General features: G+C 36.0%; 1 protein-coding gene across 5 annotated transcripts in view; it reads right to left on the reverse strand.

Annotated features, from left to right (window-relative positions):
• Positions 1-27,731, reverse strand: part of DENND4C (DENN domain containing 4C) — a 127,428-nt gene that overhangs the window by 19,995 nt on the left and 79,702 nt on the right. For 3 of the 5 annotated variants that reach the window (XM_029201665.1, XM_029201664.1, XM_029201668.1), the window contains 11 exons: positions 27,525-27,657; positions 25,162-25,368; positions 20,273-20,401; positions 19,937-20,081; positions 19,514-19,660; positions 14,638-14,760; positions 13,637-13,783; positions 9,808-10,970; positions 3,305-3,482; positions 2,475-2,584; positions 1,999-2,174 (listed from right to left, as the gene is read on the reverse strand). In XM_029201665.1, coding sequence (XP_029057498.1) covers positions 1,999-2,174; positions 2,475-2,584; positions 3,305-3,482; positions 9,808-10,970; positions 13,637-13,783; positions 14,638-14,760; positions 19,514-19,660; positions 19,937-20,081; positions 20,273-20,401; positions 25,162-25,368; positions 27,525-27,657 — 2,658 coding nt within the window. The remainder of the gene's footprint in view (positions 1-1,998; positions 2,175-2,474; positions 2,585-3,304; positions 3,483-9,807; positions 10,971-13,636; positions 13,784-14,637; positions 14,761-19,513; positions 19,661-19,936; positions 20,082-20,272; positions 20,402-25,161; positions 25,369-27,524; positions 27,658-27,731) is intronic. The other 2 variants (XM_029201667.1, XM_029201666.1) reach the window with 1 other exon arrangement.

Consider the following 27,731-nt stretch of genomic DNA (forward strand, 5'->3'; position numbering starts at 1 on the left):
ATGGAGATTCCTTGAAAAAATTAGGAATGAAACTACCACATGGTCCAGCCCAGTTCTGGGTATTTATCCTAAGAGTATGAAAACATTAATTCAAAAAGGTACATGCATGCCTATGTTCATTGCAGCATTATTTACAACAGCCAAGACATGGAAACAACCTAGATGCCCATCAACAGATGAATGGATAAAAAAGCTGTGGTATATATACACAATGGAATACTACTTAGCCATAAAAAAGATGAAAATTTGCCATTTGCAACAACATGGATGGACCTTGAGGGTATCACGCTAAGTGAAATACTTCAGATGAAGAAAGACAAATACCATGATTTCATTCATAGCTGGAATATAAAAAACAAAAACCCAAAATAAATGAACCCAACCAAAGAAAAACAAACATGAGAACAGAGTAGTACTTATCAGAGGGTGAAGGAGGGGTAGGGAGGACGGAATGGGTAAAGAGCATCAACTATATGGTGACAGATGGAAACTAAATTATTGGTGTTGAGCACGCTGTAGTGTATATAGAAGTAGAAATAAAATGTACACATGAAACTTATAAAACATTATAAACCAATGTTACCTCATTAAAAAAATAAATCTTTAAAAAATTGACAATGGATATAAACAAGCAATTCATAGAAAATGCTGGAATAACTAATAAGCATATGAAGAGATATCCAAACTCACTAATATTCGAAGACATTCAAACAAAAATGAGATACTACTTTATATCATTAGAGCACAAAATCAGAAAAGTGATCATACCAAATGCTGGTAAGGATGTACAGAAATGAGAGTTTTGGGGCACTACAAGTAGGAGTGTAGCCATCTGGGAAGCAATCTTCCGGTGTTTATTGAAATCATGTATGGAAAAAACCCAATGATCTCACTCCTAAGACTATTATTCTGAAAGAAATTACTTCATAAGTCCAGAAGGGGACATATATTTTGCAGTGTACTGCAACAGTACAGTGATGTTTACAGTAACAGAGAACTGGAAGCAACTGAAATATCCAACACTATGACAGTGGATAAGTAAAATGAGGTATTAACTTCCTATAGGAGAAAAGGAATAAATTAGATATACATATAGCAACTCAGATTTTAAACTGAGTAATAAAAAGAAATACAGATTTTCAGCATCATTCTAATCATGTACGTTAAAAATACATAATCATGCAAAACAACATTATTTATAAGGTTATATATTCAAGGATTTATCACACACAGCGGAGTCAATGTTTTTGTTGGGTAAAATAATAAGAGTGGGAATGGTGAGGGGAGGAAGATAATAAAAGAAGGCCCTTGCACAAACCAATGATGACAGTGCATCCAGAATTAGAGTATGCTTTCACTCAGCTCCACACTGAAGCTAACAGGAAACATAGAGAGGAGACACCTCTGTGTTTGGAAATTTTTAAAAAGTGGATAAAGGTAGTTTGTTCCATAAAGCAAATAGAATATTAAGTATAAGTACTTGAAGTCAGCGTACAGTTACCAAACTCTCAATTACTTAATGACCGATCATAGATCAGCCTCTCCTTTCCAATGCGTAGAATTCGGTCATTTCACAGTACAGAGCACCAACATAAAGGGGCAACAAGTTAAGAGAAGAGTTAAAGCCCCTTCCACCTTTTTTTGGGGGGTGGGGCGGGGGCGGCTCCAGAACACATAGTCAAGGTCATCGAGGCAGAAATATTAAAATAATGACTAACGTTAGAGTTTGGAATTATCTATAATAATTATATAATCTATGTAATAATTATATAATTTATAAAGTTTAGCTCCGAGAATTAACTACTACTGATAATCATTTGTTAAATAAAATGGAAAAGCAGTCTCCTACATTATTAGTATTTTCTACTCAAATACTGAAAGTGCAGGAGGGCGAGGAAAGGAACACCTGGAGCATACCATGACTATTTCACTTTTCTCCCAGGAGTCATGCCTCTTGGGGGACGCTTACCTCTTTAAGGGAGCTTTTACAATACTAACCTTGCAGAGCCTCTCAAGTCTTTAAATTCTATGTTGAGAAGAGGCAAGAAGTTGCTTTTACAGAAGGGACAGGTTGTATTCAAGTTTGAATCATCTGCCGTCCATCCAGCCATAATTTCTTCATCATAAACTAAAGCTCCACAAGCTCTGCACTGTGAACAACTTGACATCAAAACCTAAGAGCAGAAAAGTACACATACTGAGAACCTCCACAGTGAAAATCAGTCTTAATAGGCCATCCTCTTGAGGCAAACACAGAATTGTATTTATTTTGTTGATCACACTTGGAATAACAGTTCAATTTAGAGGTAAAACTACCAGTTTATTGCCTTGTTTACATAAGACATCAAGCAAATTCAACAAAACGACTTATTTTATTATTTTGTCCAAAAAGGTACAGAATTCTGTTAAATGCCATTCTGAAATAAAAATATGTTTACAGCCACTTTATCATGGACAGAATATAGAACTTTTACCTCCATTGCACAATTCTGATAGATGCTGGACATGCTGGTGTTTTGAGAAGAACCATGATCCGACTTTTCAAAGTCCTGCCCTTTTATGCCTCTTGGAAATGGAAGTTCACCTACAGAGAAGTAAACATCATAACACATTATGTATGAAAATGTCCTTATTCTTTGGAAATGCATACTTAGGGGGAAATATCATGAAGTCTGCAATTTATCTTCAAACGGTTTAGTATCAAAATGTACTTATGTATATACACAGAGGAAAGGTTAACAACAGTTAACTAAATCTAGGTAGAGAACATATGATTGTTCACTATATGATTCTTTCAACTTTTTAGGATATTTGAAATTTTTCATAATAGAAAGTTGGAGAAAATGAATAAAATTACAATTTTAAAAAATAACACAGAACTAGGAAATTTCAGTGATATAGCACAGAAATTCTCCAACTCTAGTAAATATCTGATTCACCTGGAGAGCTGTCAAAAATATACATTCTTAAGGTCCCATCCCACAGATTAAGTCTCAAAAGTTTTAACCTAGGGCTTGGATACTTGTATATACTTTTAAACAAATTCCCCAAGTGATTCTGAGACACCCTAAAGTTTGAGAACTAATGATAGAATCCATAAATGTACATAACTAAAAATAAACTCAGTGGGTGACTACAGTACTTGTAGATCATATAAAATAACAGTGATAATATGGTGTGACTATATCAGATCCTCTCAACAAGTGGGGCTTACTGTGTGTGTGGTGCACGGAGGAAGAAGTATGGGCATAAATTAAAAATTAATTTTCTATAAATTAGAAGAAAGGACGATCCTTCCCCTTACCTGGTGAGTAATGCAGTTTACCTACATCTCCACTGCTGCTGCTACTGCCAAGGCTTGTGTTGCTCTGGGTAAGTTCACTAGGGACCAGCCCTGAGATACTCGTGTTAGGTGATATATTCTCTCCTAAAATATGGTCTTCAAGGCCAGCTGGGAAGCTGTAATCTCTCTTTGTTTCCTCCTTTAATTGAAAAGAATAAAATCCCACATACATAAGTAATACCTTCCCCAATGAGAATATATTCACTCTACCCTTTTCAGAATTAAACTCATCTATAATTCTTAAATAAATCATCATCATCATATGTTTCAAAACCATGAACTCTTTCTGTTATTTGGAATTTCTCTTCCGTACTCTAAGACATTCAAGCAATGACCTATGCTTTAAGATTATGCTGTGCTCCTAGTGTATATTAGGAGTGTGGGGTTTATTCCAATATTCAAAATTATAAAATGAAGGAACTCTAGACGCTCACTATGCCCAGTGTAATCAGAGACCCCAGTCCAAGTAGAGTAGGGGCTTCCAAGAGTCAGCCAGATTGTGGTCTTGGCCCCCCTTCACATATTAGGTATGTGACCTTGCAGAAATTACTTAACTTCCATAACTTTTAATTATATTATCTGAAAAATGTGGATAATGTAAGTACATTAAAATAAGGTTGTGGTGAGAATTTTAGCTGGCAATATGATTATTCTGAATAACAACCATCATTATTAGAGGAATAAAACATGAACAGTTCTGAACACTGTAGTTCTTAACCACTGTAAGTGATTGTTGATGCTTTAGATAGAAAACATTTCAATAAGCAGTTTCCTTTTTAATTTTTGCTTTAAAGGAGAAAGACTTGTGTCTTCCTTGTTATAAAACCATATTAAATGATTTTTAAAAATTAAATAGATATGCAAAACAGGAAATAAAACACTTATAATATCAACATCCACAGAGTGCAGTAAAAATCTTGATGTATATATATCCTTCTAGTCAAAAATATGCATACATAATACGTTTTTACAAATAGGATATTTTTAACCCATTCTTCTCATGTAGTTTATCATTAAATCTTCTACATTATTTAAATCCCTGCAACCTAATCTGATTTACTGATGTATTATTAAGATATTAGTAAATCCTCTACTGCTTAAACATTCAGAATCCTGTAAATTTTATGAGTTACACTGCTGAATTCACTTGAGCTATTTTTACACATATCCCTAAATATTTTCTTAAATTCTGGATAAAAGTTATGAATATTTTACAGACTTTTTATTCATTCCTTCACTTGAAAATATTTATTAGGTATATCCTATTTGCCTTTGCAGTCAATGGTACTAGGGTGATAGTAATGAAAAAGATCTGCAACCACCTGGAATTTACAGTCATATATTCCAAGTCCAAATTACTCTGTAGAAAGCTTTATATTTAACACTGCTAGATAAAATTTCAAAAGTGAAATGGCTCACACTGTTTTTTTTGTTTGTTTGTTTTAAATATAATTCCAGGTTAAGATGCTTTTGAAGTTAGCTTATTTTGTCTTTCCTTAACTGACCTTCTAAGTTCTTTAAATACAAAATTTGCCCACTCCTATCTTCACAAAAAGATATTATGATTAATTCTCTTTATGATGATTTTTAAAAGGATTAGCAGTTTTTCAAAGGCTATATAACAAAAGACAAGAAGGGCATTATATAATGATAAAGGGATCAATACAAAAAGAGGATCTTAAAGTCATTAACATATATGCACCCAATTCAGGAGCACCTAAATAAATAAAGCAAAGACACAAAGGGAGAAATTGACACTAATACAAAAACAGTAAGAGACTTTAACACCCCACTGACATCAATGGACAGATCATCCAGACAGAAAATCAATAAGGCAACAGAGGTCCTAAAGGACACAATAGATGAGTTGGACTTAACTGATCTCTAAAGGACATTACATCCAAAACCAGCAGAATACACGTTCTATTCTGTAGAATGCACATTTTTCAAGTGCACGTGGAACATTCACCAGGAAAGACCACATACTAAGTCACAAACAAGCCTCAAAAAATCTAACAGGATAGAAATTACACCACGCATCTTTTCTGACCACAACAGTATGAAACTAGAAATCAACTAGAGAAAGAAAAATGGGAAAAGAACAAACACATGGAGACTAAACAACATGCTACTAAAAAACCAGTGGGCCAATGCTAAAATCAAAGAAATCAGAAAACACCTTGGGACAAATGAAAAGTAAAACATATCTTTATAAAACCTATGGGATCCTGCAAAAGCAGTTCTAAGAGGGAAAGTCACAGTAAGACAGGCCTTCTTTCAAGAAACAAGGAAAATCTCAAACAACTTAGCCTACCACCTAAAAGAATTAGAAAAAGAAGAACAAGGCCCAAAGTCAGCAGAAGGAAGGAAATAATAAAGATCAGAGAGGAAATAAAATAGAGATTAAAAAAATAATAGAAAAGATCAATGAAACTAAGAGCCAGTATTTTGAAAAGATAAACAAAATGGACAAACCTCTAGCCAGGCTCACCAAGAAGAAGAGAGAGGACCCAAATAAACAAAATAAGAAATGAAAAGAGTAGAGTAGAAATAACAAATAATACAGAAATACAAAAACTCGTAAGAGAATACTAAGAACATTTATATCCTAACACATTGGGCAACATAGAAGAAATAGACAAATTTCTAGAAACATACAGCCAGCCAAGACCGAGTCAAGAAGAAATAGACAATTTGAAGAGACCAATTACTAGAAGTGAAATAGAATTGCCAATAACAAAACTACCTGCAAACAAAAGTCTAGGACCAGACAGCTTCACTGGGGAATTCTACCAAACATGTAAAGAAGAGCTAAAACCTATCCTTCTAATACTATTCCAAATTATTAAAGAGGATGAAACACTCCCAAACTCATTCTACGAGGCCACTATTACCCTGGTACCAAAACCAGACAAAGATACTACAAAAAGTGAAAGTTACAGACCAATATTCTTGATGAATATAGATGCAAAAATCCTCATCAAAATATTAGCAAACCAAATCAAACAACATATAAAAAGGATCATACACCATGATCAAGCTGGACTTATTCTGGGGACACAAGGATGGTTCAACATATGCAAATCCATTAATGTGGCACACAGCACTAACAAAAAGAAAGACAAAAACCACATGATCATTTCAATAGATGCTGAAAAAGTATTTGACAAAATTCAACATCCATTCATCATAAGAACTCTCATCAAAGTGGGTACAGAAGGAACATATCTCAACATAATAAAGGCCATTTATGACAAACCCACAGCCAACATAATAATGGTGAAAAGATGAAAGCTTTCCTGTTAAATTAAGGAACAAGACAAGGATGCCTACTCACACCCCTTCCTTCTATTTAACATAGTATTGGAAGTACTAGCCAAAGTTATCAAACAAGGGAAAAAAGGGTATCCAAATTGGAAGGGACTGCAGATGACATGATACTCCATACAGAGAACCCTAAAGTCCCCACCCAAAAACTTTTAGAATAAATGAATTCAGAAAGGCTGAAGGATACAAGATTAATATATAGCAATCTGCTGCATTTCTATACACTAATAATGAAATATCAGAAAGTTAAAATCCCATTTAAAACTGCATCAAAAGAAGAAAAAAACCTAGGAATAAACTTAATCAAGGAGGTTAAAGACCTACACACTGAAAACTATAAAACATTGATAAAAGAAAGTGAAAATGATTAAAAGAAATGGAAAGATATTCCCATGCTCTTGGATTGGAAGAATCAGTATTATTAAAATGGCCACACAGGGGCTTCCCTGGTGGTGCAGTGGTTGAGAGTCCGCCTGCCAATGCAGGGGACACGGGTTTGTGCCCTGGTCCAGGAATATCCCACATGCCACGGAGCGGCTGGGCCCGTGAGCCATCACCACTGAGCCTGTGCGTCTGGAGCCTGTGCTCCGCAACGGGAGAGGCCACAACAGTGAGAGGCCCGCGTACCGCAAAAAAAAAAAAAAAAAAAAAAAGCCACACTACCCAAAGAAATCTACAGATTGCATCCCCTATCATTTTTCACAGAAATAGAATAATCCTAAAATTTATATGGAACCACAAAAGGCCCCAAATTACCAGAGCAATCCTGAGAAAAAAAGAACAAAGCAGGAGGTATAAACGTCCCAGACCTCAGACTATACTGCAAAGCGACAGTAATCAAAACAGTGTGGTACTGGCACAAAAAAACAGATACATAGATCAATGGAACGGAACAGAGAGCCCAGAAATAAACCCACGCACCTACAATCAATTAATTTATGACAAAGGAGGCAAGAATATACAATGGAGAAAAGACAGTTCTATCAACAAGTGGTGCTAGGAAAACTGGACGGCTATAGGCAAAACAATGGGATTAGAAAATTCCCTCATACCATATACAAAAATAAACTCAAAATGGATTAAAGGGGCTTCCCTGGTGGCACAGTGGTTGAGAGTCCGCCTGCTGATGCAGGGGACACAGGTTCATGCCCCGGTCTGGGAAGATCCCACATGCCGTGGAGCGGCTGGGCCTGTGAGCCATGGCCGCTGAGCCTGCGCGTCTGGAGCCTGTGCTCTGCAACGGGAGAGGCCACAACAGTGAGGCCCAAATACCGCAAAAAAAAAAAAAAAAAAAATGGATTAAAGACCTAAATATACAACCTGAAACCATAAAACTCCTAGAAGAGAACATAGGCAGGACACTCTTTGACATAAATCATAGCAGTATTTTTTGGATCTGTCCCCTAAAATTAATAAATGAGACCTAATTAAATTTAAAAGCTTTTGCACAGCAAAAGAAGCCATCAACAAATCAAAAAGACAACCTATGGAATCAGAGAAAATATCTGCAAATAATGCAACTTACTCAAAATATACAAACAGCTGATACAGCTTAATATAAAAAAAGAAACAAGCAATCCAATCAAAACATGGGCAGAAGACTTGAATAGATATTTTCCCAAAGAAGACATACAGATGGCTAACAGGCACACGAAAAGATGCTCATCATGACTAATTATTCAAGAATTGCAAATCAAAACCCCAAAGAGGTATCACCTCACACCTGTCAAAATGTCTATATCAAAATGTCTACAAATAACAAATGTTGGAGAGGATGTGGAGAAAAGGGAGTCCTCATACATTTTTTATGGAAATGTAAATTGGTGCAGCCACTATGGAAGACAGTATGGAGGTTCCTTAAAAAACTAAAAATAGAATTACCATAAGATACATCAATTGCACTCCTGAGTATATATCCAGAAAAAAAGGAAACACTAATTCAAAAAGAGACATGTACCACAATGTTCATAGCAGCACTATGTACAATAGCCAAGACATGGAAGCAACCCAAGTGCCCATCAACAGACGACTGGATCATAAAGATGTGATACACACATACACACACACTGGAATATTACTCAGCCGTTAAAAAGAATGAAATATTGCCACCTGTAGCAACATGGAGAGACCTAGAGAATATTAATGCTTAGTGAAGTAAGTCAGACAGAGAAAGATAAATACTGTATGATATCATTCATATGTGGAATCTAAAAAGTCATACAAATGAATGTATATACAAAACAGAAACAGACTCAAAGAAATAGAAAACAAACTTATGGTTACCAAAGAGGAAGGGGAGAGGGACAAATTAGGGGTACGGGTTTAACAGATACAAACTACTATACATAAAATAGATAAGCAACAGGAATTTACTTTCTAGCACAGGGAATTATACCCAATATCTTGTAGTAACCTAAAATGGAATATAATGCACAAAAACTGAATCACTATGCTGTACACCTGAAACTAATACAGTATTGTAGATCAACTGAACTTCAATAAAAAGTTAGCAGTTTGGGGGACTTCCCTGGTGGTCCAGTGGGTAAGACTCTGTGCTCCCAATGCAAGGGGCCCAGGTTCGATCCCTGGTTGGGGAACTAGATTCCACATGCATGCCGCAACTCAGAAGCCTGCATGCTGCAACTAAAGATCCCGCATACTGCAACTAAACATGCCGCGACAAAGATCCCACGTGCTGCAACTAAGACCCCGTGCAGCCAAAATAAATAAATAAATAGTTAGCAGTTTTTGTTGTGCAGTATTGAAATCTACTGATTAAGTTGTAGAGTGACTTCACATATCTTAAAGAGATAACACAGGTGAAAGCTATTTAAAAAGTGAAGTGCTATGCAAATATAACATTATTAAATCAAACATTAATCATTAGTTCTTTCAAATCAACAGACTTAATGTGTTAGTTTAGACTGGGCTGTGGAATTATAAAGTAGTCCTGATATTCTATTTCTTCATTATTAATTTCCTTACATGTATGTTGAAGTCATTTCAAGAAAGAAGTAGGATATGCATGTTTTAAAATATTAAAAAGTTACCAGAAATATCTAAATAATAATATATATATTAAAAAATACTCCAAACATTCCAACATCAGACAGATGCCACACATAAAACACTCTTACCTCATCATCTGAATAGCTGTAGGCAGATGATACAGCTACCCACATCTTACTGGCTACTGTAGCTGCTTGTTTCATACCAGATTTTAGCACATCCATCTTGGGTCCTGAGAGTATATTGTCCAGCTTTAGCCCTGACAAAGAATTTACCACAGAACCCAATGAGCCATGTGGTGAAGAACGGACCAGTGCTGATAAAGAAGCTGAACGTTCTTTATGACCTCGGGAGGGAGTTTGTTGCCGGAAACGCCCAGTAAAAGTTTTAGATCTGGACACTGCAGGGGAGCTCTTTTCACTTTCAGGACTGTCCTGTGCTGCAGGACCATGATCTAAAGGTAGGCTTGATCTCCTCTCTAAAGGGTGAGTAAATGCACTGGTAGTGCCAGGCTCTCTGTTTCCCTCTCCATGTAGTTCCATACTAGAAGACTTGCTACCCAAGGGACTCTTTAGATTCATATAGCTTTCAATTTCATCAGCCAGATTACGTGCAATAACTGGAGAAAACAACTTATCTTCTGAATCAGGAGTTTTTTCTCCTATACATTCAGTGGCTAAAAGTGACAAAGGATCTAGTCCAGTTTCAACATCTTCCCTCTCAATAGCTTTAGCAACACCACATAAACTACTTCTCTTATTTACTAGATCTTTGGATCCTGCTTTCAAGTCTCTGGACTGATTACTGTCATTTTGTAGGCTGTCACATGTATCCTTTGTCACAGGAGTTTTAGCTACATTTTCATCAACCACAGGTTCTATGAACTCTTGGCTTTCCTCAAGCATCTCTAACACCGCTGAAGATCTGTGCTCAGAATCCCAAGTGCTTTCAGACACACGAGTCCTAGTGTCAGCTGGATGACAGCTAATACTCTCAAAGCTATGGGTTCTTGCGATATGAAGTGGAGAAGTCTTAGGACTCGTCAGTGCTGCTGTGAGAATCCTGGCATCTGCTCCCATCATGATAGCCACTTCACTTGAAATTAAATCCAAACTGCTCTTCTTAAGCAACATTCCTGCTCGACTTTCAGAACTAAAACTACAGCTTCTCTCCGGAAAATGCTTTTGCTTTTTTTCTCCTCTATCACCATTCTTCTTGAGATTAGTAACTTCGCCAAGGACTGCATCTTCAACTGGATCTTGAGTAGAAAACAGTATATTTGGTGTACTACCTAAAAAGAGAAAGTGCAGTATTAAAAATAAATCTCTATTTTCTGATGTAACTTTTATAAAAATGTTTTTTTCTAATTTTTGAAAGTGACACATACTTAAAGTAAAAGATTCAGAAAGGTAAGATGGTATACAGAAAAAGTCCAAAAATTACTCCATTCAACCCTGCCTCTCAGAGATAACATTTTAATGTATAATCTGCCTTTCAAACATTTTAATGTATAATCTGCCTTTCATCCTCTATGCATATACACACATTTTTTAAAAAGATCGTGCAATATATACTGTATATACCTGTACTGTTCACTAAAGATATCACATCTATCAATAAATATACATCTATAAACATGTTTTATATTTTAAGAGTTTTATATTCAGTTTAAGAAATATATTCCACATTAAATAGCAGACCTAAAAAGAAATAATCTCTTCTATCTTGGGTTTCATATATCTAATTCAACAAGTATTTGCCAGGAATCTACCCTGCAGAAAGCAAATTCATAATCATAGAGAAATTATATATTTGCTATAGCCAAAGCCTTACTTCCCCAAAGTAAAAGGATCTAGAATGGAGCACTTAGAATCGGCAGATTCCAAGAAGCCTGCTAAAATCTGAATAGCCAAAATTTGTTCAGATATGTTTATTCCTTCAACAAATATCTGAATTCCTACTAGCACCCACTATGTGAGGTGCTAAGAATACAATGGAGAATAAAACTGACATAATCCCAGCCCTCACAGAGGTCAATCTTGTTTGAGCAAGTGGAACAAAATTATGCCAGTGTCTGTAGGAACCTCCCCCACCTTTGGGGGATGCAGGCAGTCGTTAACTCTTTGCTACCATGCAATTTTTTCCACGCCAAGACCAAAAGCTATTTCTAGTTGCATCATTAGCAGAACTTAAGTCTACCCATTCATATTTAGGATTCTCATTTTTTTTGTTTTTTGTTTGTTTGTTTGTTTTGTTTTTGCGGTACCCGGGCCTCTCACTGCCGTGGCCCCTCCCATTGCGGAGCACAGGCTCCGAACGTGCAGGCTCAGCGGGCATGGCTCACGGGCCCAGCCGCTCCGCAGCACGTGGGATCTTCCCAGACCGGTGCATGAACCTGCGTCCCCTGAATCGGCAGGCGGACTCTCAACCACTGCGCCACCAGGGAAGCCCTCTCATTTGTTTTTTAAAAAGTATAATGACCTGGGAGTTTGGAAGGGAAAGTTGTCATTATGATAAGATCTTGTTTTTAATCTTCCAAATTGATTTCAAGGTTCTTTTTAATATTCCAAATTGGTATCTATTAATAATCATAAGCTTTCCAATTAAACAGAATAATAAGCATTTAGAGATATTTTTAAAGCATGTAAGGGAATTAAATTAGCCTATTTTATAACTCCGAAGTTTGTACCTGCTTTGAAAACTTTTAACAATATTTGAGAAAAGATCTTTGCAAATTTACTGGTTCTCATATCATTTCTAGGAAATTTAGTGTCACATTTTGTTCAATTTTAAAATAAAATTGACTGTTTGATATACTGGAAAAAGCCTCATTACCACCTCCTCTTTTCTTAATAGAACAAATCTTCCTACATCAAAATGTAACATGGAAATAAGATCAATAAAAAGAGAAGAAAATGCACCAGTCCCCAGACTATGTCCATTTCAATATTCTGAGAAGATTCTAAACCTCTGATGAAGAAAACTGCCCTCCTTTTTTTTTTAACCTGCTATTAATAGGTTGGGAAAATGGGATAAAGAATATATATATCAATTATTTTTTTCAAAACATCTGTAGCTCCACCTCATTAGCAAAACACTATCCGCTCACTCCCTGTAAAATAACCGAACTTGGTATCACAATTTAAAAAAAAAAAAAAAACAACTTTAGGAATAAGGAGTATTTTCCACATTGACTTAAAAAGCTGAGCGAATTAACTTCTATAAAGTCGTACAATAGATACACTTACAGATAGACTGCTGACTTTAGGGACGTGAACTGTAGCTACTACTAACAAAAGGCAAATGACACAGGCCAATTTCATTGTCTTTTAAAATCATACACTTAAGACGTATGCCTTAAGGGTACTTAGGAGGACTACACATAATTGAAGGCAGTAAACACAAATTCACGGGAGTCACACACAACAGAGTTATTCATTACAAATACTTAACCATAAATAGAAAGTGGCTCAGGGTACCTAGAATAATTGGGCAAAAATTAAAGACCCGCTGGTATTTTTGTGCAGAACGTTAAGTGATGTGAATCTTTTTCTTCTATTTCCCTTCAGGCTTAGGAATTACCCTGCCACACACAAGCCCTTTGGAATTTGACCACATAACTGCCTCTCTGTTAGGATGAGTATAGCAGGCCCGTCCTACAGTCCCCTCTCATTATCAACCATAGGAAAGGAGGACGGAACTCAGAACAAGCACTATAATAAGAAAAGGTATTCCAAATAACAACTAAACACACTTAATACCCTTCCTTTTAAAAATGAATTATCTTTAAATAACTATTTTAATTTCTTCTTTAGCACATTTATAGGATTCAGCTTACTTCTGGCTCTTTAGCATGTTCATTACAATTAAGTTAGCAATTTATAATGTCATTAAAGACACACATGTACCTATAGAAGTGTAATTTAACTAAGTGATAACCAATATGTAAAGACTCACCAGTGCTACTTTTCCTGCCATTGACATCAAATATACCAGATGGAACTTTCACAATACTGCCGCCCCATGCAGGAGGCTCAGGAGGACTCGGGGGCTCTGCACTAGGTTGTGAATGTTTGGCCACAACAGCAGAGACATCGCATACCTCTGGGAAAAAATATTTGGGTGTTATCATTTCTACTTTTGCCAGTATTGAACAGAAACAAAGTATTTTTAAAATATATTTTATGTATTTTTTCTCTAAGTGGGGGTGAATACTTTTTCTCTATTTTATTACTGATTTATTTTATGCCATAAATGTTGCCAGTACTGACTGAAATAAATGCTTTATTTTAACATTCATAATCCTAACTTGAGCATTCCTGAGTGAATAAATTAAGGCTTTGGCCTTCTGTCACACTCCTCATCACTTGTCAAGTAGGAGAGGGGCTTGCTTCTGCATAATTCTAGAGCATAAAGTAAGTGACATCATTAAAGAAACTGTACTTTTTTGTAAGAAGATAGGAAGACCATCGTATTATCAAAAAGCCAAAATATTTCTCCATATTTCCTTAAAATGACTACTACAAATCATTTCTCATTTCTATCTCAATGAGTCCCCTAAAAAAAGGAAAACTACACAGACTATATTGGAACCTACAAACGAAAATTATCGACTTAGATATTTGAAGGACTTCTAGTGAAAGAGCATTTTAAAATAAAAGTTTGATGACTCAGAGTTTAGTCCTGGTTCTGTCACAAAGTAGTTATTTAACACTGGCAAATGAATACCTTGATGGGCTGCAGTTTCCTACAAACTTGAGGGCTGACCTACAGAGTCTCTAAAGATCTCTTAAATTCTAAAATTCAGAGACTACCAAAAATCTACATATATAAGAGTACATAGTATCTTATAAGCCCAGACTTTACATTTCTGGAAATTATCACCAAAATTATCAAATAAGACTTTTAATTAATACAGGTATTTTTCTAAGTAAAGCTAGTAAACATCAGTACTTAACCTTCTGTTTGCACTTTTGTTTTGGTTATCAAGTCTCCTGATACTTGTTCTTCAGGCACATGAATTTCTGCATCATCCTTTATAAATTCATCCTTAGACCCATAGCCTTGGTCAGACTGACCACCTGTTAAAAAGAATGTAGGCTGACATATAAATGTTTTCATATATTTATAGTCCAGCTATAAAATGTCAAAAGGAAATTCCACCAACTTACACAATTAAACTTGTAAAAAAAAGAAGAGAAGCACACAAAACATTTTACAACGATGGTAAGAATCAAAGAACAGTAGAAACAGGAACATCAAAGACTAAAAACCATTACACACTTGGAAGCAGTGAATCTTAATTTAATTTCCTTACCTATAAATTAGTAGATTTGGATAAGATGTTTTGAAAGTTTCTTTTAGAGTGCATCTACAGAATGCTACCTTTTGCGTAAGAAAGAAGTGGAAATAAAACAAACATATATCTGCTTACTTTTGCAAAAAGAAATGCAGGAATAATAAACCAGAAAACAAAACTGGTTACCTACAAGGGATGGGGGAAAATAGGATGGAAGGGATTGAGAGAGAGGAAACTTCTCTAAATATGGTTATCATATTGTTTTTATTTTTGGAAATGTATTAACTTCTACAAGTTCAAAAACTTAAATCAGCAAAACTGAGGGCCAGGGTGTAACTAAAACTGAATGCACACGGAAACAAACAAAACCAATTGTTTATGAATAACATGATCACACTGAAAGGATGGGGGAGGACTAATGTAATGTGTAACTTTTAACTTTTAACTGTGTAACTTTTAACACATTATTCTGAGTATATACCCTAGTCATGGGGGGTAACAGTCAAATCCTAAACTCCTTAGGTTTATTTCTCACAGGGGAATGGATATAGCAATTCTGAAATTATATTATGTGCACTGTAGGACTGAGCAAATGAGTAAATGTGATGATGTTGGGAGCCAAGATTCTTACAGTGGAAGAAGAGAGATCTTTAAAAAGTGAAATGAAGGAAGGCAAAGAAAAACCTGTGGGGCTGATTTGGAATTAGAAGTATTTCTAAAATACATACACATTTTTCTACCTCTGCTGAAAAAGTCTAGAACGACAACACCCTGGAGGGAGTAAGCATTTCTACAGCCCAGACATTCGTTTCTAAAATCTATTGCCCATTAAAAGGAACCTGGGATCCTTGAAGAAAAGGCCGATTCCAGAGCTCAGTCAGGGAAGGTACAAGAATGAGCCAGGAACGTTTTGTTATGCAAGAAAGCAAGTGCTCAAAAACATGAGAGGACATTTCTAAAGGACATTCAAAAGAATATTATCTTATAAATGTGAGGGGACAATAGAGTTGGCAAAATCACCACCTTACAGCCATCACAGTAAAACGATTGGTTCAGGCAAGAATCATCAATGGATGATAAATTTAAAAAAGAAAGTGTGATGAAAAAGAAGATATTGTTGCATAGTCTCAGTGTCTCTTCACAAATAGCTTATTATCTGCAAGGGGGATAATGGTAACTAATAGAAACCAAACACTGACATCAAGTGATCAAAATTAACGTTACCAATGAGGGGCAGACAGACATTGTGTGCCTCTGGGTTGTGATAATCTCAGAAGGATTTAACATAATTTTTGTAGAAGAGCCATGGATGCATAACCTAATCTAATCAAATTTGGCAGCATTCCACAAAATAACTGGACGTATTCTTCAAAAAGGTCAAGGTTACGAGAGACAAAGAAAAGGTGGGGAACTGTGCCTGGTTAAAGGAGACTAAAGAGGAGTTAAAGTACCACAAAGGACATTATAGCTGACAACACTGGAATACAGACTATACATTAAAGAAGTAAAACAATGTTTTCCTGAATTTGGAAACTATACTGTGGTTATGTAAGAGCAAATACCACTGAAGTATTAAGAGGTAAAAGGGCAAGATGTATGCAATCTGCTCTCACATAATTTAGGGGAAAAAAGTGCATGTGTACAGAAAGAAACTGATAAAGCAAATGTGTCAAACTAAAAGTGAATGAAACTAAATAAAAGTTATTCAAGAATTCTTTGTACTATTCTTGAAACATTTAATAAGTTTAAAATTAAAACTGAAATAAAGGCAAGTTACCAGGGGATCATTATAAAGGATGTCAATGAAAAACACATAAAATATAGTGCCTTCCACTGTCTACCACTTTTTTTTTTTTTTTTTTTTTGCGGTACGAGGGCCTCTCACTGTTGTGGCCTCTCCCGTTGCGGAGCACAGGCTCCGGACGCGCAGGCTCAGCGGCCATGGCTCACGGGCCCAGCCGCTCCGCAGCACGTGGGATCCTCCCGGACCGGGGCACGAACCCGCGTCCCCTGCATCAGCAGGCGGACTCTCAACCACTGCGCCACCAGGGAAGCCCACTTTTTATTTTATTTTATTTTTTTTGTGGTATGCGGGCCTCTCACTGCTGCGGCCTCTCCTGCTGCGGAGCACAGGCTCTGGACGCGCAGGCCCAGCGGCCATGGCTCACGGGCCCAGCCGCTCCGTGGCATGTGGGACCCTCCCGGACCGCGGCACGAACCCATGTCCCCTGCATCGGCAGGCGGACTCCCAACCACTGCACCACCAGGGAAGCCCCACTTTTTATTTTTTCACTTTCTACCACTTTTTTAACTGCCTTTCAAACTTTGGGTTCGCCATATAACAAAAGAATTAAGCTTTAAAAAAACCTGCTATTTAGATAACCAACAAGGACCTGCTATATAGCACAGGGAACTATACTCAATATGTTGTAATAACCTATAAGGGAAAAGAATCTGAAAAAGAATATATATGTGTGTATGTGTGTATGTGTATATAACTGAATCACTGTACACCTGAAATTAACACAATACTGTAACTCTGTACTTCGATTAAAAAAATTTTTAATTAAAAAAAATACTGCTATTTAGAATGACTTCTTTCAGTCATTTTTTTTTTTTTTTTATTGGCCCCCCTCAGAAAGTCTGGTAAAGCATTACGGTGCCATGAAATGGACACTAGACTGGGAACTGAGTAAACTGATTAAACCCAGATATGCCCTCAACAAGCTAAGTGACTCAGTATCAGGTACTAAGTGGAAAGATTCTGTGAGATAATCCTTAATGAAAAGAGTAACTTAAGCATCTGGGCTGGAAGTCTCCAAAAATATCAGATGATATCACCAGAAACTCTACAGAGACACATAATCACTGTAAATTCAGTATCAGAGCTTCAGTCATTTGAAATGTAGCTTAAAAGAAATATATGAAAAAGGGATCTGAAGTTTCTTCCCCAACTGGGGAATATGGAATCTTTATGCAGTTTCCCAGAATTACTAGTAAATCTTTTTTTTTGCCTTTAAAGGAGACAAGTTTAAAAATCCAGAGAGATAAGGAGAGTGTTTATCTATTATTATTATTAGTGAAATGGTTTCATACCACAAATTATTTTCTTGATTTTCCATAAATGAAATCCATTTATTCTATAAGCACTAGGAAAAAAATACAGGAGGAAATAAAATAAGGTGGTTTTCAAATGAAAGTCTCATGAAAATTCCCACATGTTGAAAGAAATTTAATTTATAAGCAGGATTGCAACTTACAGCTTTATGTTGACTTTCACCAATTTACACATGCTTCTGTAATTATGGGGATAGTTTTTAGCACAAGAATCAGCAGTTCAGTTTTAGCAAGCAAAAACCACCTTAACAGCTGGAATACTGAAATCTTTAACGCTCATAAAACTATTTGACTCAATGATGCTACAAACCACCCTCAAAATAAGAATTGTAGCAAGGCATAGCATATTTTCAATTAAGATAAATATGCTTTGCAAATTGATCATAAAGCGTTAGTTGGGTATTTTCAGTAGTATGTATATGATTACACGTATCTGAAGGAGAAAAAGCCAAGAAAACTAAAATTGCTTTCCACTTGCAACAGTACTTAAAATATAACAAAAGGCCTCTCCCCCACCCTTGCATGTCAGCAAAATTTAACCTAATAAATGGGAAATTACCTGAAGTGGTTAACATTCAAGGGTAGAATTAATGCACACGTGTATCCATAGCTTCACGTCACACAAGTCTGTCTGCACCCCACACCATGACAGCCAAGGACAAATGCAGCACCAAGAAACAGCACAGAGCAAAAAGCAGAGCAACAAAGAGTAGAGAAAAGGAAACTTCAGTCATTGAGACAAGTTCATCAGATGAAGCACAGGAATTAGACTCAGAATTCTTTTTAAAGAAAAGCTTGAGATATTAACAATAACAAAAAAGAAAAACACGAGAAGGATGTGCAACACACATATATCTGCTCAACGTGCTACTTTAATTAAGCTTATTTCTAACTTCAGAGGACAGAGATTATGCCCATAGCTTTGTATGTAAAAGCAGCTTCAGTAGTTTCTCAGATTTTAAAAAGTGTCATTTAAAGTAATGACTATGCAAAGAATACGTTTTTCTCGTGGTGTGTGACTTATTTTCTTCCCTCTTTAATATTCATAATCTCAAATCTTTAATAAATATTATCCACTTAATGAAAAGAAGATTTGCAATTGTGTCACTAACAGTCAAGTTCCTCAGCTCACAATTCCTTACAATTATATCAAATACTTTCACAAATTAATGATGAACGAACACAAAGAAGTACCATGTAAGAGCCTTTTGCACAGCACTCCCAAGTTTATTTTATACTATAGGAAATAAGAGAAGTGATCTGCAATCAGAGGTGTACTTTCTCCCCTTATTTATGTATGGTATTTTTTAGGTATTCATATTGCACAAACTTGAGAGAGGAAGGTAAAAGTTTTTTTTAAAAATGGAAGACTTAACATGAGAGTAAGTGAAGGGTTAGTAAAATCCAGATTTTAGTACCTGTGCTAGAGTGATTATCAGTGGAATCAAGACTGATTAAATCTCTGACGAAGACTGTGTGCTCCCCACTGTTAGCATCATTAGAACTATCCACACTACCGTGGCTCACCGTGTCCCCATCACTTCCACCTGTGGCATTTTGAGGAGCTAAAGATAAGGACAACAGCAGTTCAATAACTCATGCACTGGTAATCTTTGAAACTAAACATGAGTGACTCACAGTTCATTTAAAGTTGCAGAATACTTTCTAAATTTGTGAGAGAAGAAAATAATTTTGGACTAGGCAACCTCTATCTTTAGTAGTATATGAAAAAATCAAAACTAGAATTTCATTTACATTTACTGCCTCATATAAGTAAAAATTCATATGTCTATAAAGCTTATGGTTCAGCAAGAAAGTATCTTTCCAACCACATTTATTACCTGATATTGAGGAGACCTGTGACTTTTGCACGGTATTTTTAAGTGGCTGCCTAAATTGTGCCAAGCCACGTACCACATTCCGTACCTTCATCCATAAGAAGATACCACTGCGGGTACTGCTAGGCCACGGGCTCTCCAAAACTACCTAAAGGTAAAATAAAGGTTAAAATAATCTTTATTAGGAATATTTGAATTTTTAAAAAATACATACACATATAATATATACAAAAAGAATTCTACCCCAAAACGTCTAAAAAAAGTTTCTTAAATAAAAGGCATAATAAATTTATCAATCTTAATAAGCAGCATATATTGCCTAATGTCAATCCTACTTACCTTATTATAATAGCCGTAAGTAATAGCATTTGGCTTTATTTTAGCAGTTTTCATTTCAAATAAAACTCTCACTGCTAAGACAGGATGACCCCAAAGTCCACAAAGCTGCATTACTACTCGATAGCACACCTAACAAAAAATAACATCAAAGCATTAATAGTTAGCATATTAGTCTGTGACTTGTAGAGATTTTTAAATGACTTTACTCAATTCTTCTTTTCAAAGTTATTAAGCAATAGTTATTACTATTTTCTCCTTTGTTCTGGTTTGAGAGTCTCGGTAAACTATTTTTTAAAACTATTCATCAATGGAAGTACCAGCATTATTAACTTTTCCACATAAGACCTATGGGCACGTGTGCCGTTTGTTTCAGTAACTAAGTTTACACAAAGAAAACAACTATTATTTTCCATAATATGAGAAGGAATTCATTTTTAAAATCAAGCATGATTAAAATAGCTCTCTCCCAAATCATGTTCTATATTTTATGCCAAAGGAATTAAAAGCAGCATCTCCAGAATGCCTACATAACAAAAAGAATTCTATGAACCCGTGTCTTAAAAAAAGTATGAGAAGAAAGTTAAAAACACTGTAATATTATTAGCAAAGGCTTTTCTGAGAATATGTGTTTACTGAAGAGGGCTAAATTTGATCAGAAGAGGACGACTCAATGGGGAGCTCCTAAAAGTTAGAATATCACATTTGGAAGACAACAGTAGAAACCATGAAGAATGAAACAGGAATCTCATGGATCCCTGGCAAAGAGGTGAGCCAGTTTACAAAAGCAGTGAACAAGGCAGCCAAAGACTACTAGAGCTTAATCTGAGAATAAGAAAAGATACATAAAAAAGATACTCTTCTTGGGACTTGTAAAATGTCCTCTGTTTATAACAGAGCTGTTTAACAACTGTGAGTACCATAAAGCCAAGTTGCACTCTCTACTAAAGGGGAAAGTAAATAGATTTGAGAAAGGATATTTTATTCAAGAGATGAAGTAGGGAAAGAGATGTGAAGAGGCAGAGGATCATAAAGATGAGTACTCTAAAGCTAGAAATGGAAAGTTTAATTTAGGAGCAGAGGAGTTCAGAAACAGAGTAACTTCATAAATGATTAGGTTAAAGAAGTGTTAGGAAACTACATAAATTAGGAACAAATGGGAGAACTAGGTAAGATGTATGACGTGATTAAGAAGAATGTGGCACAAGAGTTCTTCAAATATCTGAAGAGTTGTCACTTGAAAGAAGCAGTAAACAGCTTCTGCAGTCCCAAAAAAGCCACAGGGAGGTGGAACTGAACTCAGCATAAAACACAAACTTTCTAACAAAGCCAACTCAAGCATAGGCAAGGTCCCATATATTACAGACCTTCAACATCTCAGGTTTAGGTTGAAGTTTTACTAAAATATCTTGAGGTCCTATTCAACTCTAAGATTCTATGAGCCATGAAGAAGTAAATCACTTTCTATGTCAAACTGGGATTAATCTGAAATTTTCCAAAACCATTCTCAACAATTAATTTATTCTGAAGTCTACAAACTATTCCTCCAAACTTCCAGGCTTACCGGTATAAGAGCCAGGCATCAAACTAAAGAAACAGTAATAATGCCAGGGATATAATTTTTTAATTGCAGTATTTTGTTGCCTACAACATGATACCTTTTGGATATCTATGCTAGATAAAAGATGGCCACAGACTCTTTGCTACTCCTCCCATGAGAAGTCTATGTCCCTTCCCCTTAATTGAGGGGGAAAGCCTCTGAGATTACATGACCAATAGAATTTGCCTGAAGTGACAACTGTACCAGTTTCCTGGCTTAAGCCTTAAGAAAGGTCACTTTCCACTTCCTCTTGAAACAAATGCTCTTGGAGTGCTAAGCTATCATGAGAAAAGCCCAAGTACCACATGGAGAGGTCTGAGACTACATGGAGGAAGAGGGGTCCACCTGAGCCCAGCCTTCCAGATAACCTTGCCAAGGTACCTGGCTGCATGTGAGTTAAGCTGTCTTGGACCTTCCAGACCAGACCAGCTAGCAACTGATTAAAACCAAGTGATTCTAAGTAATACAATGTGGAGCAGAAAAATTACCGCAAATTCTTCCTGGATTTTCAGCAAATAAAATAATAAGATTTAGTAAAATGGTTATTTTAAGCCACTAAGTTCTGGGGTGGTTTGTTACTCAGCAATGTACAACAATATCTATATGAATAGACTGATGAGACAAGATAAGCTTGACACAAACATTTCATTTCCATTAAAAATTTAATAAATAGTATTAAAAGCAAAACACACTATGCATTTTAACTTTAATTTAGCCTACATGGCATATGCTATTTCTGGGTCTCTACTAGTTGTATTTAAAAATCTACGTTATTACAACTTCTGCCAACATAACATGTAGAACACAAAGCTGTCAAAACATTAAGCATATGAATGAGACAGTGGGTTCTAATGGAGTATGAACCTAAAAATCAAAACCACTTCCTTGCTAGGTGGCCTTATGTGTGTGTCATTTCATCTAAGTTTCAAATTTCTTTCTTTGTAAAATATAGCTAATATATAACTGCCTCATAGAGTTGCTGGGAATACCAAAGGAAATAATGTACATAAAAATACTGTGAAAATTTTAATGTGCTATTCTATGTGTAATCAATAAACAAATAAAATGCATCAAATATGCCAAGCAAATATGCATCCTTAAGTTTTAAAATAAAGAAACATTTCTTTCTTCCAGTTGTAGAGATGTAATTACTTCAGGTGACTACAAATCTGTCAATGTAACTTGTTAGAAGTAGGAATACAACAAATTAACCTCCAAATTTTTAAGCCTCCTATCAGAGTGTTTATTGGGAAAAAAGTCTAAAAAACTTTTTTAGCTTACTAGTCATAATTGCTCATGTTAGAAAACAGGAGAATGTAATTACTTGTAACAAAGACTACCTTAGAACCTTAATATCTATAGAGGAGATTACGTTTCAGGCAATTTGTCTTATGAACTTATCAAAGAAACTTAATCAAGTATTGTGCTTTGAGTTTAGAGTGCAGTAACAAAATTAATACTAGCTCTCTCATAGAGCATATTTTAAAGCACATTAAAAATATTCTGTGCTTGCACAAAGTTAAAGCATATCTTAAAATATATCTTAGATATATTATCTTAGATATATCTCTATCAGAATAAGTTTTTTAAAACATTAAAATGTATGAGGTACAAAACACTAATTCTGATCAAGCACTTTTAATTTCCAAATAGTTTTTTTTGCGGTACGTGGGCCTCTCACTGCTGCGGTCTCTCCTGTTGCGGAGCACAGGCTCCAGACGCGCAGGCTCAGCGGCCATGGCTCACGGGCCCACCCGCTCTGCGGCATGTGGGATCTTCCTGGACCGGGGCACGAACCCATGTCCCCTGCATCGGCAGGCGGACTCCCAAACACTGCGCCACCAGGGAAGCCCTCCAAATAGTTTTATTAACATCAGATGAGAGAAAATGTAATCAAATGTGAGAATGGATATTTTACTTGTTTTATAACTTTATCTTTTCATCTGAAAATTTTTTAAAACAGATAATACTTAGAGAAAAATGAGTTTTAGTGTGCTCACAAGCATTATCAAATCTTAATAACGTACATGCTTTCTCAGTTTCAGATCTTTTTTATTTTATAAGAGGAGAAAATTACAGTTATTGCTGAAGCCTATAATGTGCCCCTCCTCAATCACATTTCTCTTCTAATCTGGTGCTCTCTCCTTCTCCCCTAACACCCATTACTCTGAATTTTTATTCCAACTTCATTTTAAATTCTAATCCGGTTCTAAATAATCATTTTAGTTATTTTAACACCAAAAGTAACTTTTAAAGGGAAAAACAGCAACAAGAAGAGCTAAATAAGTAACTCAGTTTCTTCAACCGTTAGTTGGATAATACCACTACCTATCTCTGAGGATGGTTCTCAGGCTTAAGAGATGTAGCACACTGTTCACTGAGCGCTTACCATCAGCCAGGTACTCGTCTAGGCACACTATGTACATTAACTGATTTAACTGTCAAATTAACCATTTGAGGATAGGAACTAAATATTATATACCTCAGTGGGGCAATTTTATCCCCCTGGTGACATCTGGCAATGTCTGCAGACATTTTTGATTGCACGGAGCTATTGGCACCTAGTGCACAGAGGCCAGGGATGCTGCTAAACATCCTACCACGTACAGGACAGTACCCCACAATAAAAAATGATGTGGCCCAAAATGTCAACAGTGCCAAGGTTGAGAAACTCAGACCTCCATTTTCAGACACATAATCTGAAACACAGATAGGTTATGTAACTCACCTAGGACACAGGTCCTAAGTGGAGAGCCACTTACTAAAGGCCTATTTGCTTCCTAATAAAGTTATCTTGAGAATAAAATTAAGTCAATATTTTTTTCTATTTATCAAGGGCAAACAGTCTGGTCTAAGGAAGTCAGTCTCTGCTGCATTTTTTTTTTTTTTTTTTTTTTTGCGGTACGCGGGCCTCTCACTGTTGTGGCCTCTCCTGTTGTGGAGCACAGGCTCCGGACGCGCAGGCTCAGCGGCCATGGCTCACGGGCCCAGCCGCTCCGCGGCATGTGGGATCCTCCCGGACTGGGGCACAAACCCGTGTCCCCTGCATCAGCAGGCGGACTCTCAACCACTGTGCCGCCAGGGAAGCCCTCTGCTGCATTTTAAAGCAATAATTTTAAAATAAATGTATTTTAAAATAATAAGTATTAGCTCTATGAAACAGGATAACAATTTTACCTTTCCTACTTAATGAAAATATTCGAGGATACTGGAAAGCAACTGAGACCTAAATTTTCTTAAAAATACAAATAAAATTTATCTTAGTAACAATAACTCAATTTGTTATACTTGCCTCATCTAGAGGATCCACATCTGTTTTCCTCATCTTAATAAGTACATCATATGCCTGCTGAAGTGCTCTGACCTTAGGATGAGAAACTCTAACATAGGCTGGGAGACAAATAAACCATAAACTGTAACAGTGACTGAAGAGACACTTGGCCCACTGTGGTGGATTTGTATAACATCTCTTCGCCAACTTTTGAGCTGTTTTTATCTCCTAGAAAGAGAATAAATAAAACATCATGACATTCACTAAAATTCATTAGTATGACAGGAAAAGTGAGAAGTAAAAGGAAGAGAGGAATTTAATGTAAAATTTGACTCTAAAATCAAGCATTTCATAGTTTTGCTTTTGTGAATGGCTTCCTACTTAGTGCCCCATGGTTCTTTCTATAGAAGCACTTTATACTGTATTTTAACTATTTGGCAAGCAGGTGTCTCCTAATAGACTAGAAACTCCTTAAAAGCAGAGATCATTCATATTATTATAATACAATGGGTAACTAAGTGCCCCTCACACAGAAGGCACTCATATGTTTGATGAATGAAAGGGATTTCATTTATAGCTTATAGTTCTATAGAATCATTCTTGAAAAGTCAGAGTCTTCTCACTCTTCCCCCTGATAAAAAGTTTAAGATGCCCTAGGCTATTCCCCACCAAGATTTCCACTCTACCTTCTGTGTTAATTCCTTCACTGACTGATTCGTTAAAAAGACCTATTCCTTTGCAGGCAACATAGTCTGAGAAAGATCACAGACCTTCCTACCTAACAGTTTTATGGCATGTTTTCTAGTTCTGATTTTCATTCTGATTTAGGTGGAAGAGAGAAAAAGGTATCAAAGTCACCTGCTGAGCATTATCAAACTCTACATATTCCCAGAAACTATAGAGCCCTCCACACATGTCAGACTGCCACTGTCTGCTTTGCACTAAAGATCCCTCTGCTGGATGTGTCCTAAATAAACATATTGTTATGAGCTCTATTTCCAAGAGACTTGCCTGGAAAAAAAATTCTGGTGAAAATGAGATTTAAAGATGTAGTAGCAAAATTGTCACATTAAAAAAACTTGCCTTTATTAAGCTGATAATGGTTAAAAAAAAAAATTCCCCTCAGACAACACTGAGAGAATTGTGTACTATATGGGATTAAGGATCACCTCAGGTTACCCCTAGGATTTGAGGGACTGTGCATGAATTGGTAAAACCTGAACTAAGAATTTCATTCTGAAATTTTCCATGTTTTGTAGACCCCCAAAACATCAGTATATGTATAAAGGATGTTCAATTTTAACTCACACCTAACCATAGTTTAACTCTTTATACCTAAATCAGATATAGTATTAAAACAAGATGTCTAGGTTGTCCTAAGTTAACTCCCCTTAGAATGTAATATTCAGTAGAAAATATATTTACATTAACCATGAGGAAAAATCAAAATCACAATGAGATACCACTTCATATACGTTAGGATGGCTATAATCAAAAAGACAGAAGATAACAAGAATTAACAAGGATGTGGTAAAATTCCGACTGCTGGTGGGAATTTTAAATGATGTGCCCACTTTGGAAAACAGTCTGATAAGTTCTCAGAAGGTTAAACAGAGAGTTACTATATGACACAGCAATTCTACTTTAGGCATATAACCCAAAGAAATGAAAACATATAACCACACAAACACTTGTACACAAATGTCTACAGCAGTACTATGCATAACAGCCGAAAAGTAGGAACCACCCACATGTACATAAATGGATAAATAAAATATTCTACACAATGGAATATCATTCAGCAATAAAAATACATGAAATACTGATACATTCTACAACACAGATGAACCTTAAAAACATTAGGCTAAGTGAAAGAAGCCAGTCACAAAATGCCACATATGTACAATTCCATTTTTATGAAATGCGCAGAACAGGCAAAACTATAGACACAGAAAATAGATTAGTGATTGCCTGGGGCTGTGGAAGATGGAGGAACTCGGGGGTTAACAGCTAAAGGGTACGGGCTTTCTTTTTAGGGTGATGAAAATGTTCTATAATTGATTGTGATGGTGGCGGCACAACCCTGTGAAGATCCTAAAAGCCAGTGAGTATACTTAAACAAGTGAATTGTATGGTATATGAATTATGTTTCAATAAAGTTTTTTTTTAAGTGTATTTAGTTCCCAAGGTTCTCTTAGAACATAAACATAAGCATTCAAAAACTTCAGCCTCAATATTATAAGTAGGGTTGCAAGAAATCGATTTTAATTCATTAACAACCATAGTGGGTCTTCAAATGATTGCTGTGGGTGACAAGTCTAAACTATGAGCTGCATATCACATATACATAGTTTACATTTTAAATTAGATAAAGAATATCTGACCTGTTTAGTTCTCTTAGCCATGAGAGCTGGGCTGTTTGTAATGCTACTCCCAGTAGGGTGTCTACTAAAACAAAGTTTCAACTCCTGTGGTCTGTCAAAAAGCTTAAGGTCCAGTCTTGGAAAGTATTTGTAACTAAAATAAAAAGCAAAAATAGAACTGCTGATTTAAAGTACATTAACTCTTAATATTATGCCAGAATTTAGGTG

This window comes from Monodon monoceros, unplaced genomic scaffold, assembly GCF_005190385.1.
Source record: "Monodon monoceros isolate NGI ecotype Baffin Bay Population unplaced genomic scaffold, NGI_Narwhal_1 Super_Scaffold_5, whole genome shotgun sequence".
Taxonomy (NCBI): Eukaryota; Metazoa; Chordata; class Mammalia; order Artiodactyla; family Monodontidae; genus Monodon; species Monodon monoceros.